Below are 14,769 nucleotides of genomic sequence, written 5' to 3'. Positions count from 1 at the left end.
ATTTTTAATATAAAATAAACATTTTTAGAGGTAATTATTTGTTTAATATACATTTAATTTCTCATTTTTTAATAAATATATTTAAATATTATTAAAATTGCTTTTATGTGTTGATCAATCAACAAATATTTATTTAAATTATTTTTATTATTTAATAAAAGCTTTTATGCTATATTGATTAATATGTTAATTATCACAAAATTATAGTGAGAAATAAATCAGCTTTTTAGTAATGCGAAATATACAATCAAACTAATTTAAATGAATTAATTCAAAGCCATATAACCATCGAAACTCCAATAATAGAAATTAAAGAACCTAAAATATCTTTTATATGGATTTTGTCTTCCCTCAAGCATCCAATAAACAAGCTAAATAAAGGAGACGTAGCTATTATTGTTTGAGCAACTTCTGGTCTGATAAATTTGAGAGATGTTTATTATGCCCAAATTCCTAAAATGGAACATGATGCAATTCCTGCAAGATAATAAAGTGACTCTTCAGTATTCTTACTAGGCCAATGGAGTCTATCGCAAGTAAAAACCATTATTAGAGTGACGTATAGCTAACCAGTTAACACCCTTAAAAAAGTAGTTTCTAGTGGCGTAAATTTTCCAGAAACAGCTGCATCATGGGCAAAAACCATTCCGAATGCTTGGCAAAAAGCGAACCCAAGGCCTTTCAAGATTCCTAATAAGAATTCTTTTGAATATTTATTTCTTTGATTGATTAATTCAATCTAACAAGTTTTATCTTTTACCAATATTTCATTAGCTATAATATTGATTTTGCTTGAATTTTCATTATGAAACACAATTTGATCTTGTGTTTACATATCTTCATCTAATCTTGTTTTATATAGGTCTGCTTGCTGATCTTTTTGAATTATTTATTAAATTGGTAGGTCTTACTATTTCTAATTAATTTCTAACTGCTCCTATTCTATATTTTATTGATCAGATACATGAGCAACTAAATAAATTCCTAATCCAGTGATAATCATTCCTATCCATTACAAAACAGTCAATGTTGTGCTATAATATATATATGAAATAATTCCAGTAAATGAAGGAGTTATGGTTTCAAGTAAAACAGCCCACCTAGGGCCTAATGTCTCAAAAGCTTAAAAATAAAAAGTGTCTCCTAAACCAATACCAAAAAAACCTGAAGCTATAAGTAAAGCATATGTACGAAATGAGTCTTCAGGAAACAACTACTATTGCGTGGCTATAAGTAATACTATAAATAATAAGATAGAAATTAGTCCCTTCCAGAAGTTGAGAATGTATGGAGAGCACTTCTAAGAATATCCATGAATAAAAAAGTAAGGAGTTATTGCTATTGCTAAAGATGATACTAAAGCTGCAATCTCACCTTAATATGCAGCCATACCATGAGTTGTCTTTGGCATTTCAAATACTTGATAGATTTTTCTTGACTATATTTTTTTTTTAATTAATTATTTTATATTATAAGAATCTAATATTATTGCATGAATTAAAAAAAATTTTAATTTACATTTTTGTTTTAGATTAAGTATTAAATTAAAATTTTCACAGCTTTTATGCTCTATTATTCAAATAGCATCACTGACTGATCTCAACAAAAGTCATTAATAAATAGCTAATTTTTTTAAATAGCTTCATTCTTTTGTCAAAAATTTGATGCGTATTAAAGATAAATAATATAAATTTTTTTGATTGAAATACAATTTTAATAAAATTTGCATAATAACTGTGTTTGTTTGTTTTGCCATCTTTCGGTTATTTTAAAAATAAAAATTAGATTTAAAAATGAATGCCTTAACTGAAATTTAAAGATATTATATTCAAAAATAAGTTATTTCATTTAACTTTTAAAAAGAAATTTCTTTAGTTTTCTTTAAAATAAAATTACAAAATAGGTAACATAAATATTAATTCATAATTAATAAAAGAAATATTGAATTTGATTTCTGTAAACAAAGAATATTTGTTTAATTCGTTAAATTTACTCATATATTTTAAAAGCTTTCTATTTGATTGATGCTCAAAAAATAACAATTATACTATTGTTATTCATGATAAGAAATCACATATTCAATAAAGAATTATTTATTTTATTTTCTTTATACATTTAAAAGTAAAAATTAACAAATTTTAAAAATTTTAAACATGAATAAAGTAGTTTTTTTTTCTTCTTTATTTAATTGTATTACTCTAAATATTTCTTTTATTTATTCATATAGTCAAATTTTAGTTATTTTTCTCAAATTTTATTTGAGAATCATTGATTTATTATTTGTCATTAAATATTTATCACATCTATTTATAATATTACTAAAATATAATAATATTAATTATCAAATTAATAATATTTTTTCATCTTTAGTTGTCAACTAAAAAATTATATTTATTTTTGCTGTTAATCTTAATTAGAATTTTGATTTTTTAAAATAACTTTCTATTAAGTATTAATAAAACTTGTATATTAAGTGCTTTATTAGTAGAATTAAAGATAGAAAAAAATATTTTTAACGAATGAGTTTTATAAATCTTTACATATTTTATTATTAAATTATTGAAATCTTAAAAGTATTTTTTGCTTTCATTTAAAACTTATAATAAAGCTTTGTTTTCTTAGTACCAATTATCAATTAAATTATATTTAAATTATTAACTAATGATAATTTAATTATAATATTTTACTTAAAATATTACTTTCAAATGATAAAAATTTGATAGATAAAATAATTTATGAAAATAAAAGTTGATATTAAATATCAAAAGCTAAAAAATTAATTTAATAAAGCTTAATTTACTTTATGTTTCTAGTTATCAATCATTAATTAATTTTATTTAATTATTTATCAAAGCATAAATTTTAAATATTAAATAAAATAAACTAAATAGATATATAACTTTTAAATTTATAATTGCTTTCTAGATTATTATATTTTATTTACACTGATAGAGGAGAATATTTTTCAAAAACTGTGTTAATAAAATTTTTTAATTTCAATATTAATTTATAAAACATACTTTTAATTAAATTATTTAATCTAATTTTTTTGTCATAAAATAAGATTTATAATAATATAATAACTAATTAATAATTAAATATTTACCCTTTTGAAATATTAATCTAGATTTAATATAGAATTAATTATAAATTTTACTTTTTTCTAATTTAATCTAATTATTTTTAGGAAAATTAAAATTATTTAACAAAATGAATAATTTATATCACGAGCTAAAATATGATGTTACTTCTGTATTAATTAATTACAGCCATTATTATAGTTTTAAGCTAAACATTCAAATATAATTTGGTTGCTATGATTTTATATTCATTCAAATGTTTTTCTTAAGTAATCAAGAAATAGGATTATTTGTAATTTACTTTATTCTATATAAATATATATTTAACAAAACATTCTAATTTAAAAAAAATAAAAAAAATTACTCAATATCATTCATAATTATCCTATTTTGCTAAATTTTGTTGTAGATTAAAGCAAATAAGCTATTATTTTCATTTTAATATTAAAAAATATATACTATTGATGAATTAGTTTTCTAGAAATGATACTTTAATTCTTTTCAAATGTAACAAACTAAATTACTGATAATATCTTTAATTTTTTTTATTTTTAAGATTCCAATTCAGCAATATGTGTTATATAGGGCGTAATTCAAATATTAATCGATATTTGCGTCATTTAAATAGTTTAAGAGTTTTTTTATTATTCTTATACTAAAGATTTGCAATTGTTTTCTATTTAATAAAAAAGTAATTTAATAAGCTTTATTTATTAATATAATAATTTACATAAATTGTTTGAAAGATGGCAGCTTTGCCTTAATATGAAACGTTATCTGGAAATTGGGTTTCACCTCATGTTTTCCATATTTAATTAAATCGTCCAGATAGAATGAATGCATTTAATCCAAAAATGTTTGAAGAAATACCTTAAGCATTTGAGTTTTTAAATAAGTAGGAAGAATTGAGAGCTGTAGTTCTAACTGGAAACGGAAAACATTTTAGTTCAGGTTTAGATTTAAATGAAGCCTTCTAAGCTATTATGCCTGAATCAGATGACACTGCTAGAAAAACAATTAAACTTTACGAAACAATCAAAATTCTTCAACATTCCATTGATACCTTAAATAGATGCAGAGTAATAATATAGAGCTTTATTTAGATTAAAATTTAAAAGATTTAGCTTGATGGTTTTAAATTTTATATAAAAATTATTTAGAAGATCTCTGAAACTATAAATATTTACTATTAATATTTTATTTTTCAATAGGTTCCTGTTCTTGTTGGTATTCATGGCGCTTGTGTAGGTGCAGGAATAAATTTTGCATGCTCTGCTGACATTAGGTATAATCTATATCTTAATAAAATAGAAATATGATTAAAATAATCAATATAATTTAGATATTGTACAAAAGATGTTAAAATTTCAATTAAAGAAGTTGATATAGGTATTTGTGCTGATATTGGTGTTCTTTAAGTAAATAATTATATATCTTATTATACTAATTGTTATTCATTATTTAAAATTGTTTTTATTTTTAAAATTTAAAACATTATAAATTAAGAATTTGAAAGAAATTGATTTATTTATATTTATGGAAAGTTTAAATTAATATATTTTTATTTTAAATGTTTAGAGACTTCCTTTATAAACTGGTAATGACAGCTTGCTTAGAGAAATAACATATACTGGAAGATTTGTTAGCGCAGATGAAGCTTTGAGACTTGGAGTTGTTTCTAAAGTTTCTGAAAATTAAGAAACTATGATTAAAGAATTGATTGAAGTTGCTCAAACTATTGCAAGCAAGAGCCCTGTTGCAGTTTGGACAATCAAATAGGCCTTAAACCACGATGTTAACAAAGCAGTAATTCCTAATCTTGAATATATGGCTAGAGTGAATGCTGCTATGATATAAACATCTGATATGCAAGAATCTGTAACTTCGTTTTTGACTAAGAAAAAAGCAGTATTCCCAAAATTATGATTTAAACACTTAAAAAAGAGTTTTACTTTTGGTAAATTTAGAATACAAGTAAAATAAATTTGTAATAAAATAAATGCTTTTTTTTAGTTTTGTGTTTTGCCTGTTTGCAACTTTTTGATGTAATCTGATGAAATTTCTTTGTTTCTTCGTATAATTAGATGTATTTATAGGTGAATAACCTTTTTTATTAAACTTAACAAAAATTTGAGATAAAAATAAAGGCAAATTCAATTACTAGAATTTTAAAAGAAAAAATAATAGCACTTAAAGAGTGTCAAAGAAACCAAATATCAAAAAAAAGTGATGAAAAAGATCTTCCAAAAAAGCAGAAATTACGTATGAATAACCTTTTAAAATGAAAATTGAAAAATTAAAAAAAGGAAAATAATTAATTGATTAATTAAGCACAATCAAGCAAGAATAAAAGGAGGGGTAACATTCATTCATTATCAAGTAATTAAGAAAAAGAAATAAAAACATGTATCCATTTGAAAATAAATGTTTTGGAATCAAACTAAATAAAGTGTTAAGACAATAAATAATGATAATTAATAAATAGATAAGTATCTTTTTTACTTTTGATGATTCGATATTTTGCTTCATATCGATCAAATATATCTTATTATCAAGTTGAAGAAATACAAATATTAATTAAAATAAAAAATATTAAATATAAATTGATAGTATCAACTATATCAAAAAATTAAAAATAGATATTCAAATCTTAGCATTTCGTATCCAAATTAGTTAATTAGTTAGATAGAGAACAAAAATGATCAAGAATTTCAGACAAGTTTGTAGATTCGCTTTATATCAAAGCGCTTTGAAGACCAATTCCTTCTAAAATTTAAGCAAGCGTGCTTTCTGCTATGTCAAGCATCATAAAACCTTCAATGATAACGAAGAAATTTACACTCATTAACTCAGCGCAGCTTCTCAACCAGATACTATTCCCACATTTAGAGTTATTGATTTGTAAGGAAGTGTTCTTGCTCCCCAATATGAAAATATTCCTGATGAAATCTTGAACAAGATTTTTGACACAATGGTTCAAGTAATTAATTAAAAGATTTTTTTAATTTATGCATTATCAAAAGATGGAAACAAACATTCATTATAAAAATAAAAAAAATATATCTCAGAGAATAAAATTGTAAAAAGAAAATATGTCTAAACGAATTTAAAAATGCTAATGGGTTATCTGAAATATTATTTTTTTTTCATACTTTTAAATTTTACTTTTGTTGAGAAAAAATATTTTTTATTCAAATTTAATTCTAAATAATTTAGGTTGAAGAAATAGATACTATCTTAAATATGACTCAAAGATAAGGTAAGATTTCTTTCTACATGCCTTCCTTTGGTGAATAAGCCACTACTGTTGGTGTTGGTGCCGCTCTTGAATTTGAAGATTTAGTTTTCCCTCAATACAGAGAATAAGGTACTATTATTTACAGAGGATATACTGTTAGAGATATGCTTAACTAATGTATTGGTAACATTCACGATCTTGGTAAGGGTCGTTAAATGCCTGTTCACTATGGTTCTAAGGCTCTTAATTTTGTTACTGTGTCTTCCCCTTTAAGTAAAATTAATTTACAATAAAATAAAATAATAAAATAAATTTATTATATAGCAACTTAGGTACCTTAAGCAAGTGGTGCTGGTTATGGATACAGATTGAGAGGCGAAAATAAAGTAGCTGCTACCTATTTTGGTGAAGTAATTTTTATTTACAGATTATTTTTTTTAAATCATATTTTATTAAAGGGTGCTGCTTCTGAAGGTGACTGGCATGCTGCTTTGAACTTTGCTGCTACTTTGTCATGCTAAACTCTTTTCCTTTGCAGAAACAATAAATATGCTATCTCAACTCCAGTAGGTAAAAAAATAATAACTAACTTACTTTAAGAAAGTCTTTCAAAATAGAGTTAATTAAAGCTCATTAATAAGATATAAAAAAGATAGAATGAATGATTGATATTTTATTTAATGAATGCTTTTTGATAATTTTAATGTGTTAAAAAATATAGTTGATTAATACAGAGGTGATGGTATTGCAGGTAAGAGTATTGGTTATGGAATTAAAACTTACAGAGTTGATGGTAATGACGCTCTTGCTGTTTATCATACTGTTAAGGAAGCTAGAAATTATATTGTAACTAATAAAGCTCCTGCATTTATTGAATTTATGACTTACAGAGTAAATAAATTTTTACAAATTCATTCAAAAAATTAGAAATAAACCAAAACTTTAGAGCTAAAAAGGAATTTTAAAAAACTTTTTAATAATTGCTATAAAATTTAATATTATTTTATAAAATTATTTATGCTAATTAATTATGAGAAAATCTTTAATTTAGATTTCATCAAGTATTAAATTTATTTTAACTAAACAAATAGATCGGTGATCATAGCACAAGTGATCACTCTGTTATGTACAGAACAGAAGATGAAATCTCTTCATGGAAATCAACTAACAACCCTATCACCAGATTAGGTCTCTACTTGAAAAAGAGTGGCAGAAGAGTCTTCGATGAAGCCAAGGATAAGGAAGTACGTGCTGCTATAAAGAAAGATATTATTGCTGCATTAAAGGAAGCAAACGAATAAAAGTTACCTGCTTGGAATACCTTATTTGAAGATGTTTATGACTAACTCACTCCTAATTTAAAGGAACAAAAGGAAGAACTTAGATAACATTTAAATGAATACGGTGAACACTACAACTTACAAAAGTTTGCTAGCAATTGAACAATTAAATGAAGCAAGTAGGCTATAAATCAAGCAATTTACTCAGAAATAATGTTAACATTTTTATGCATATCAAATATAGATTTTTATTATAAAAAATTAATAATTAAGTTTGTATCCTATCAATTTATATCAAATTAGAATAAGTTATTCATTCATTCAGTATTGGCAAATTATTCTATTTTTCATAAAGGATTCTAATTATTTTATTGATAAATATTATTACATACATATTTATTTTATAAATAAGAAAAAAGTAAGAAATAAAAACATTAAAATAGAATATTTAATGTAATTTATTTATTTCGATTTAAATAATATTTAATAATTCTAAGAAAAATAATTTTATGGTGTTTATTACAACAAATATGCATCTAATAATCTAAAAAATTATGATAATTTATTAATTAATAATTAAAAAAAAATATATTGTATTGTTCACATATCTACTTCTTTATTATTTGTATTTATATTTCAAATAGAAGAATTACACATTACTCTCTATTTTAAAATTTGTAAGTTTAATTTTCTATTAATATTTATTTTTATTTGGATTTAATCAAAATATATTTAACCTCTGATCAGGTTATAAATAAAATTAGAATTTATCTGCATTTTTTTAACTTTTTTTAATTAATTTAAATTTAATAGCTAAAATCTAGGTAACATAGTTATTAACAAAATATTAGTAATTTGTTTTTTATTTACTAAATTATTTTAAAAAAGATATTTTATGTAAATTTTATCCACTCTATCTATCATGATTCGATCAATAATTCAAAATATTTCATAGATTAAAAAGAATGAGAAAGAATATTAGAATTGCTTTTATTTCTTTACATTATCACTAAAGAAAATAGAAAATGGCTTAAATATTTATTTATATATTAATAAGTCTAGTTAGCTTATTATTAATTATATTTTTGGTTATTTTGATAGTAAAATTGTTGCATTTATAAATAAAATATTGAAATAGATAATAAAAAAATATCTATTTCATTTGTATGCATGTTAATTCATTACTTTATTTTTATAAACTAGATAAAAAATAATCAAAATTAATATCCCACTGATCAGACAGCATACCAAAAATTAAGAACTGTAAATTTATTTATAAAAATAAAAATATAAAAAGCATAATTAAACGTGCATTTTGTTTAATAAATATAGCATGTCTTTTTGACTTAAATAAAACTTCTTGGAGTTAGTTAATACATAGAAGAGTTGAAAAATTTTATGAGCATAAATTTAATTTTATTTGAGCATAAATACCATCGCTTATCAAATAATCATTACACTTTTCAACTTCTTTCAAATATTTTATATAAAGAGTTAATGATTATTTGTTCACTTTGAATGCTATATAAACTTCAATTTTGATTGTAAACTAATTTAGGAAGAAATCCTTGGTAAGGCAATGATCGGGAAATTTGAGGATTGAATATATAAAGAGAAATTAATTTGTTAATTGATAACTTTATAAAAAAAGGTATCAAAAATATAAGAAATAAAAGTAATTATTTGTTTAACATAGAATATACAACAAACAAAAAAATTAGGTTAAATTTAGCTTTTTTAACTGAAATACTCTGTTTTTGTTAAAGATGAGTGATAAAAAAGAAAATGCAGTTAATTTAAAATAACCGCTTATTTCGAGCCATAATAATTTGGATCAAAATATGGTGTAAAAAAATCTAAGTATAAATGATGATGAAGAAAGGAAATCTAATAGTATTGCTTAACATGATAATCAAAACGTATAAAATATTGTAAATGAGTTACAGTAATACAATAATCAAGGTTCTTCAATTGGAAATTAAAGTGATCGCAAGTCAAGCAAAGATGAACAAGAGTTATAAAGATTACGTTCCCAATCCCTAGCTACAAAGCCCAGAAAATCAGTTTATCAAGCTCTTAAAGAAAAATTAACTGATGTTAAAGATGTAAATTGGGAAGAAAATACTGATGGCAGATCAATCTTTGTAGGCGAAGAAGTTATTTTATATCCCAACAACAAGATTAAGACATCTAGATATAATATTATCTCCTTTTTACCTCTAAATATGTTTGAGCAATTTTCCAAAGTCTCAAATATTTATTTCTTGCTTATGGGTTTACTTTAAATGGTTAAGCCAATCTCTAACTCAGAATAACTACCAACAGTTTATATTCCTTTACTTTTCATCGTATTTGTTGCAGCCCTTAAAGATATACTTGAAGATCTTAAAAGACATTCCTCTGACAAAGACGAAAACCATTACATGACTCATAAGGCTGTTAAAATTCAAGATGCATCTTTCCGTCAATCATCGAGATTAACTCTTGGCGGATCAGGTAAATTCTAAGATACCTATAGCGAGAATCTTAAAGTAGGCAACCTAATAAAAGTGCGTTAAAATGAATAAATACCAGCTGATATAATTGTCTTGCGCTGCTCAGATCCCAAAGGCAGCTGTTTTGTTGAAACAAAAAATTTAGATGGTGAAACTAATCTCAAGCCTAAATTTATTACTAAAGACATTCTTAACAACATGTAATTTTTTATTTTTATCATTTAACTCAAGATTTAATTACCCAAAAAATATCAAAAATACATTAAGTTCAAAATCACCATAAAAAAAGAAAATGAGTAATAAATAATAAATAAATAAAATACAAATAAATACTCCTATTATAGTCAATCAATATACTCAAAGCAAAATTAATTATTTGTTGAATGATTTAGAATACAAATTCTAATTAATAAATATGCTCATTAAATTTTCCAAAATAACTCAAATTTTATATTTTGAAATAAAGTTGAAAGCAAAAATTATTAAAAATGCATTTGAAAAAAAATGAGAAATTAAATTATTTTATGAAAAAAAATAAATGAAATTAATTTATTTTTATATTGAATACCTTCTCTTACATCAAATATTATTAATAAAACAAAAAAACTAAATTTTTCTCAAGTTTTAAAATGTGTTTTTAAGAAGAAATATCTATCTTTAAAAATGTTAAGCTTAATTTAATAAATATTAATAATAAGTCTTCTTTTAATTTTTTAGCTATCCAGATGACAGATCTCTTCTCAATAAGAAAGTTAAAATTAATTATGAAAGCCCAAATCCACTTTTATACAAATTTAATGGAAACATTTCAGTTGTTGATGAACAAACTGATAGACCTATTGGAAATTAAGTTAGTCTTGATGAAAAAAATATTATGCTTAGAGGCTGTGTCTTGAGAAATACCAAATGGATTTATGGTATAGTTATCTACACAGGTCACGAAACAAAAATCATGCTCAACGCTCACACCCCAGATATTAAATAAAGTAGTGTCGAAAAAAAAATGAGCAGGTACATTCTAGTAGTATGTATCATCCAATTCTTCTTATGTCTTTTCGGAGCAGTATATTACATCATATGGTAACTATTACTAAATAATTATCTACTATTTCTAAATTAATTTATCTAATTGTACTTTTTTAAAAGAAAGATTTTTATAATAATTTCTGATAAAAAATTTAATTAAATTTAATTTAATTATTTTTAATTGAATAATTATTTCATTTGAATATTTTAATATTTAAAAGGTACTCATTCCAAAAAGACAATTTAGTTTATTTGGATATAACATCAGATGATTTTGAAGAAACTCCTATTCTAAGTTTAGTTGTTACAAGTGGTATTTGGTTAATGTCTATTTTAAATATGGTACCTATTGCTTTATTGGTAACACTTGAAATGGTTCGTTTTATGCAAGCTATTGTCATTTCTAAAGAAAAATTAATGAAAAGTTATAATGGGTTTGAGCCAACTGTTCAATCTTCTAATCTTAATGAAGATTTAGGTTAAATCTAGTGCATTTTTTCTGACAAAACAGGTAAAATATTGAAAATGATTATTTTTTATTAATAATAAATATATTTATAATATAGGTACCTTAACTTGCAACATCATGAACTTTAAATGTCTTTTTGTTAATGGAATTTCATATGGTAGTATGCAAGATCGTCACCATAAAAAAGAAGAAATAGTTGAATAAAAGAAAATACCCAATGTAAATTTCCATGATCCCGCTTTCTACTCTATAATCGAAGATCCAAGTGAAGATTAATATGATTAGATTAATTTTGCTTTACTCCATCTATCACTTTGCCACTCAGTTATTATTAGCGAAAAAGAATAAGATACCCAAGATGCCAAAAGACTATCTTAAATGATTTCAGATACAATTTAAAAGAGAACCTCAAACTAAGATAGCTAAATTTAACAAGATACACCCTAAAAGGAATATGAATATTAAGCAGCTTCTCCTGATGATTTAGCTTTAGTAAACTTTGCTAAATATAGTGGATTTGAATATATGGGTTCTGATGCCTAAGATGTAATAACTATCAACAACCATTAAAAGAAATATTATATGCCTCACTAAATGTTTACCCAAGAAGATATTTAAAAAACCTAAACCTTAAAATTCTAAACCTACCATGTCTTGGAATTCACCAGTGACCGTAAAAGAATGTCTATTATACTTAAAGATCTTTAGACAAATAAAATCATGATTCTTACTAAAGGTGCTGACTCGATTGTTCTTAAAAGAGTGAATAAGTAAATCTATAGTGAAACATAATCAGGACTCGAATTTGTCCAATAACTATAGTATAGCCTTGATGAATATGCTAAAATTGGATTAAGAACTTTGCTTCTAGCTCAAAGAGAATTAACACAATAAGAATTTGATAATTGGGATGCTCGTTATAAATAAGCCTCTTCTTCTCTCTAAAACAGAGAAGAAAGAATGAATACCCTAATGGATGAAATAGAATAAAATCTTGAAATAGTAGGTGCAACTGCTATTGAAGATAAACTATAGGATGATGTAGAAGGAACTATTTCTTGTCTAAAAGTAAAACAATTTTTTTATTCTATCATTGATTGTATGAAAAAAAGTTAAAAAATATAAAAACAAAAAAAGAAATTTTCTTTTAATTTTAATTATTTTTTTTTTTGAAGTTTTGAAAATCTTAAAAAAAAACTTGAAAAAAAATCAAACAAACAATTTTGAAAATTTATAAAAATTAATTTAAGAAATATTTAAATAAGAAAAAAATTGAGATTAATTTTTATTGAAATTTAAGATTAATAAACATTTAATTTAAATAGGAAGCAGGAATCTTATTTTGGATATTGACAGGAGATAAAAAAGAAACAGCCATCAATATTGGTTTATCAACTAAAGTTTTAGAAACTACTGATAAAGTTATATGCATAGATAATTAGGATACCCCACTTTTAAAATAAATGGAGGATATGCTTTTAGAAGTTTCCTCGAATAAGAAATAAACATATTGCTTAGTTGTTACTGGAGAAATGCTAACAATTATATTGGAAGAAAAGGAATTATCAAGTAAATTAATTAGTATTGGTTCAAAATGCAAGAGTGTTATTGCTTGTAGAGTTTCTCCAAAGTAAAAAAAGGAAATAGTAACTATTTATAGAAAATCAGAGGAAGGATTTGGTAAAAGAACTCTCGCCATTGGTGATGGTGCAAATGATGTAAATATGATTACTGAAGCTCATGTCGGTATAGGTATTAAAGGTTTAGAAGGTATGCAAGCTGCTCGTTCTAGTGACTATGCTATCGGTGAGTTCAAGATTCTAAGAAGATTGTTGCTCTATCATGGAAGAGAGTGTTATCGTAGAAACTCTATAGTTATCCTTTACAATTTATACAAAAACACCATGTATCTGTGTCCTCTCATCTTTTTTGGTTTTAATTCAGGGTAAATTTTTGTATTTTTAATTTTTACTCATTTCTTTATTTATTTATTTTATTAACTGTTTTAAATATAAAAAATAGATTTTCTGGATCAAATTTATATGATATTTATATCTATTAAATGTATAATGCTATGTTTACAGCCTTCCCTATTATTCTTTTCGCAGTTTTAGACAGAAACTTATCTTCAAAAGTATTGGTTAAATCTCCTCATTTGTATAAGACTGGTATTGAAGGAGTATTCCTCAATTACAAAGAATTCCTTCTTTGGTTCGGTCAAGGATTGTCACATGCAGCTATCATTTACTACTTTGTGATGTACTCTTTAGATTCCGTTTTGGATTTGTATCATATAGCTGATTTAGTTTAGATTGGTTAAGTAATTTTCATGTTGACCATATTTGTAGCTAACTTCAAAGTGATCATTCACCAAAATACAAGTTTTTCCGTAGGATATATTATCTAATTCTTAAGTTTCTTAGTTTATTTCTTGCTTGAAATATTCGCAAACTACTATCTTAATTACGACCTTTATAATATTCTAACTAGAATCTTCAGCTAACCTTATTTCTATTTGGTATTTATTTTAGTTATGGGTGCTACAGTCTTTTTAGATTATTCTTTAGTTATTTATAAAGACTTTATGTACTTTATGAAACTTGCTGACGAGTATAGAGAAAGATATTAAAAAGAAGGAGATAAGGCTAAATTGCGTGATAAGACCTTTAAGCCTTTGTATGAAGATAACGTTAATGTTTATTAAATTCGTAAGACTTTAAAGGGTGACTACCCAGATGATACAGTAGAATCTGAAAACGAGTCTTCAGAAGATGAAAGCCCACAATAAGAAAAAAAAATTAGCAGTAATAGATTCAAAAAAGAAAAGCCTCTAAACTTAAACGGTGGTGCTTAAAATAAGGAAATAAATGTTTGATAAATATTAAAATCTATCATATAAATTCTATTTTATTTTATTTATTTCGTTCATTTAATATAAATATATTTGTTAAAATTATCAAAAATTGTTTATTCTTATATTAAAGGCTTCAAATAGATTTTCTAAATATTATTATAAAAGTCTTACGTTTTAATTATCATAGATTTATTTTTATATATTTATCAATAAATAATAAATAAAATATATAACAAAAAATAAAACACAATATTTTTAATTTCCTTTTTTCTTTCAAAATTTATAAATTTTTGAATTTTGCAGAAAATAATTCAGTGGTTAACCATT

At 23.5% G+C, this 14,769-nt stretch overlaps 4 protein-coding genes across 4 annotated transcripts; 3 read left to right on the top strand and 1 right to left on the bottom strand. All coding sequences in view use genetic code 6, as the record gives it.

Moving 5' to 3' along the window:
- Positions 1 to 271: 271 nt before the first annotated feature.
- TTHERM_00325600 (integral membrane protein DUF6 containing protein) lies at positions 272 to 1,411 on the bottom strand (the record flags this gene model as incomplete). The annotated part of the gene is made up of 1 exon (XM_001026422.3): positions 272 to 1,411. The coding sequence occupies one exon, from the start codon at positions 1,409 to 1,411 to the stop codon at positions 272 to 274; it is 1,140 nt and encodes a 379-aa protein (XP_001026422.1).
- A 2,415-nt stretch (positions 1,412 to 3,826) lies between these two features.
- On the top strand, positions 3,827 to 5,006 carry TTHERM_00325590 (enoyl-CoA hydratase/delta3,5-delta2,4-dienoyl-CoA isomerase; the record flags this gene model as incomplete). Its single annotated transcript, XM_001026421.2, has 4 exons — positions 3,827 to 4,159; positions 4,292 to 4,365; positions 4,423 to 4,498; positions 4,659 to 5,006. The coding sequence occupies 4 exons, from the start codon at positions 3,827 to 3,829 to the stop codon at positions 5,004 to 5,006; spliced, it is 831 nt and encodes a 276-aa protein (XP_001026421.2).
- Positions 5,007 to 5,778: 772 nt separating this feature from the next.
- TTHERM_00325580 (2-oxoisovalerate dehydrogenase subunit alpha) lies at positions 5,779 to 7,760 on the top strand (the record flags this gene model as incomplete). Its single annotated transcript, XM_001026420.3, has 6 exons — positions 5,779 to 6,060; positions 6,297 to 6,591; positions 6,643 to 6,728; positions 6,777 to 6,888; positions 7,040 to 7,209; positions 7,410 to 7,760. The coding sequence occupies 6 exons, from the start codon at positions 5,779 to 5,781 to the stop codon at positions 7,758 to 7,760; spliced, it is 1,296 nt and encodes a 431-aa protein (XP_001026420.2).
- A 1,604-nt stretch (positions 7,761 to 9,364) lies between these two features.
- Positions 9,365 to 14,463, top strand: TTHERM_00325570 (phospholipid-translocating P-type ATPase, flippase family protein; the record flags this gene model as incomplete). Its single annotated transcript, XM_001026419.1, has 6 exons — positions 9,365 to 10,293; positions 10,811 to 11,173; positions 11,341 to 11,630; positions 11,686 to 12,656; positions 12,914 to 13,533; positions 13,611 to 14,463. 6 exons carry the CDS (start codon positions 9,365 to 9,367, stop codon positions 14,461 to 14,463), a joined length of 4,026 nt encoding a protein of 1,341 aa, XP_001026419.1.
- Positions 14,464 to 14,769: the final 306 nt, after the last annotated feature.

This window comes from Tetrahymena thermophila (genome assembly GCF_000189635.1).
Source record: "Tetrahymena thermophila SB210 genomic scaffold scf_8254010, whole genome shotgun sequence".
Lineage (NCBI taxonomy): Eukaryota > Ciliophora > Oligohymenophorea > Hymenostomatida > Tetrahymenidae > Tetrahymena > Tetrahymena thermophila.
The sequence above is the reverse complement of the archived record's forward strand: the minus strand, read 5'-3'. Positions and strand labels throughout refer to the sequence as shown.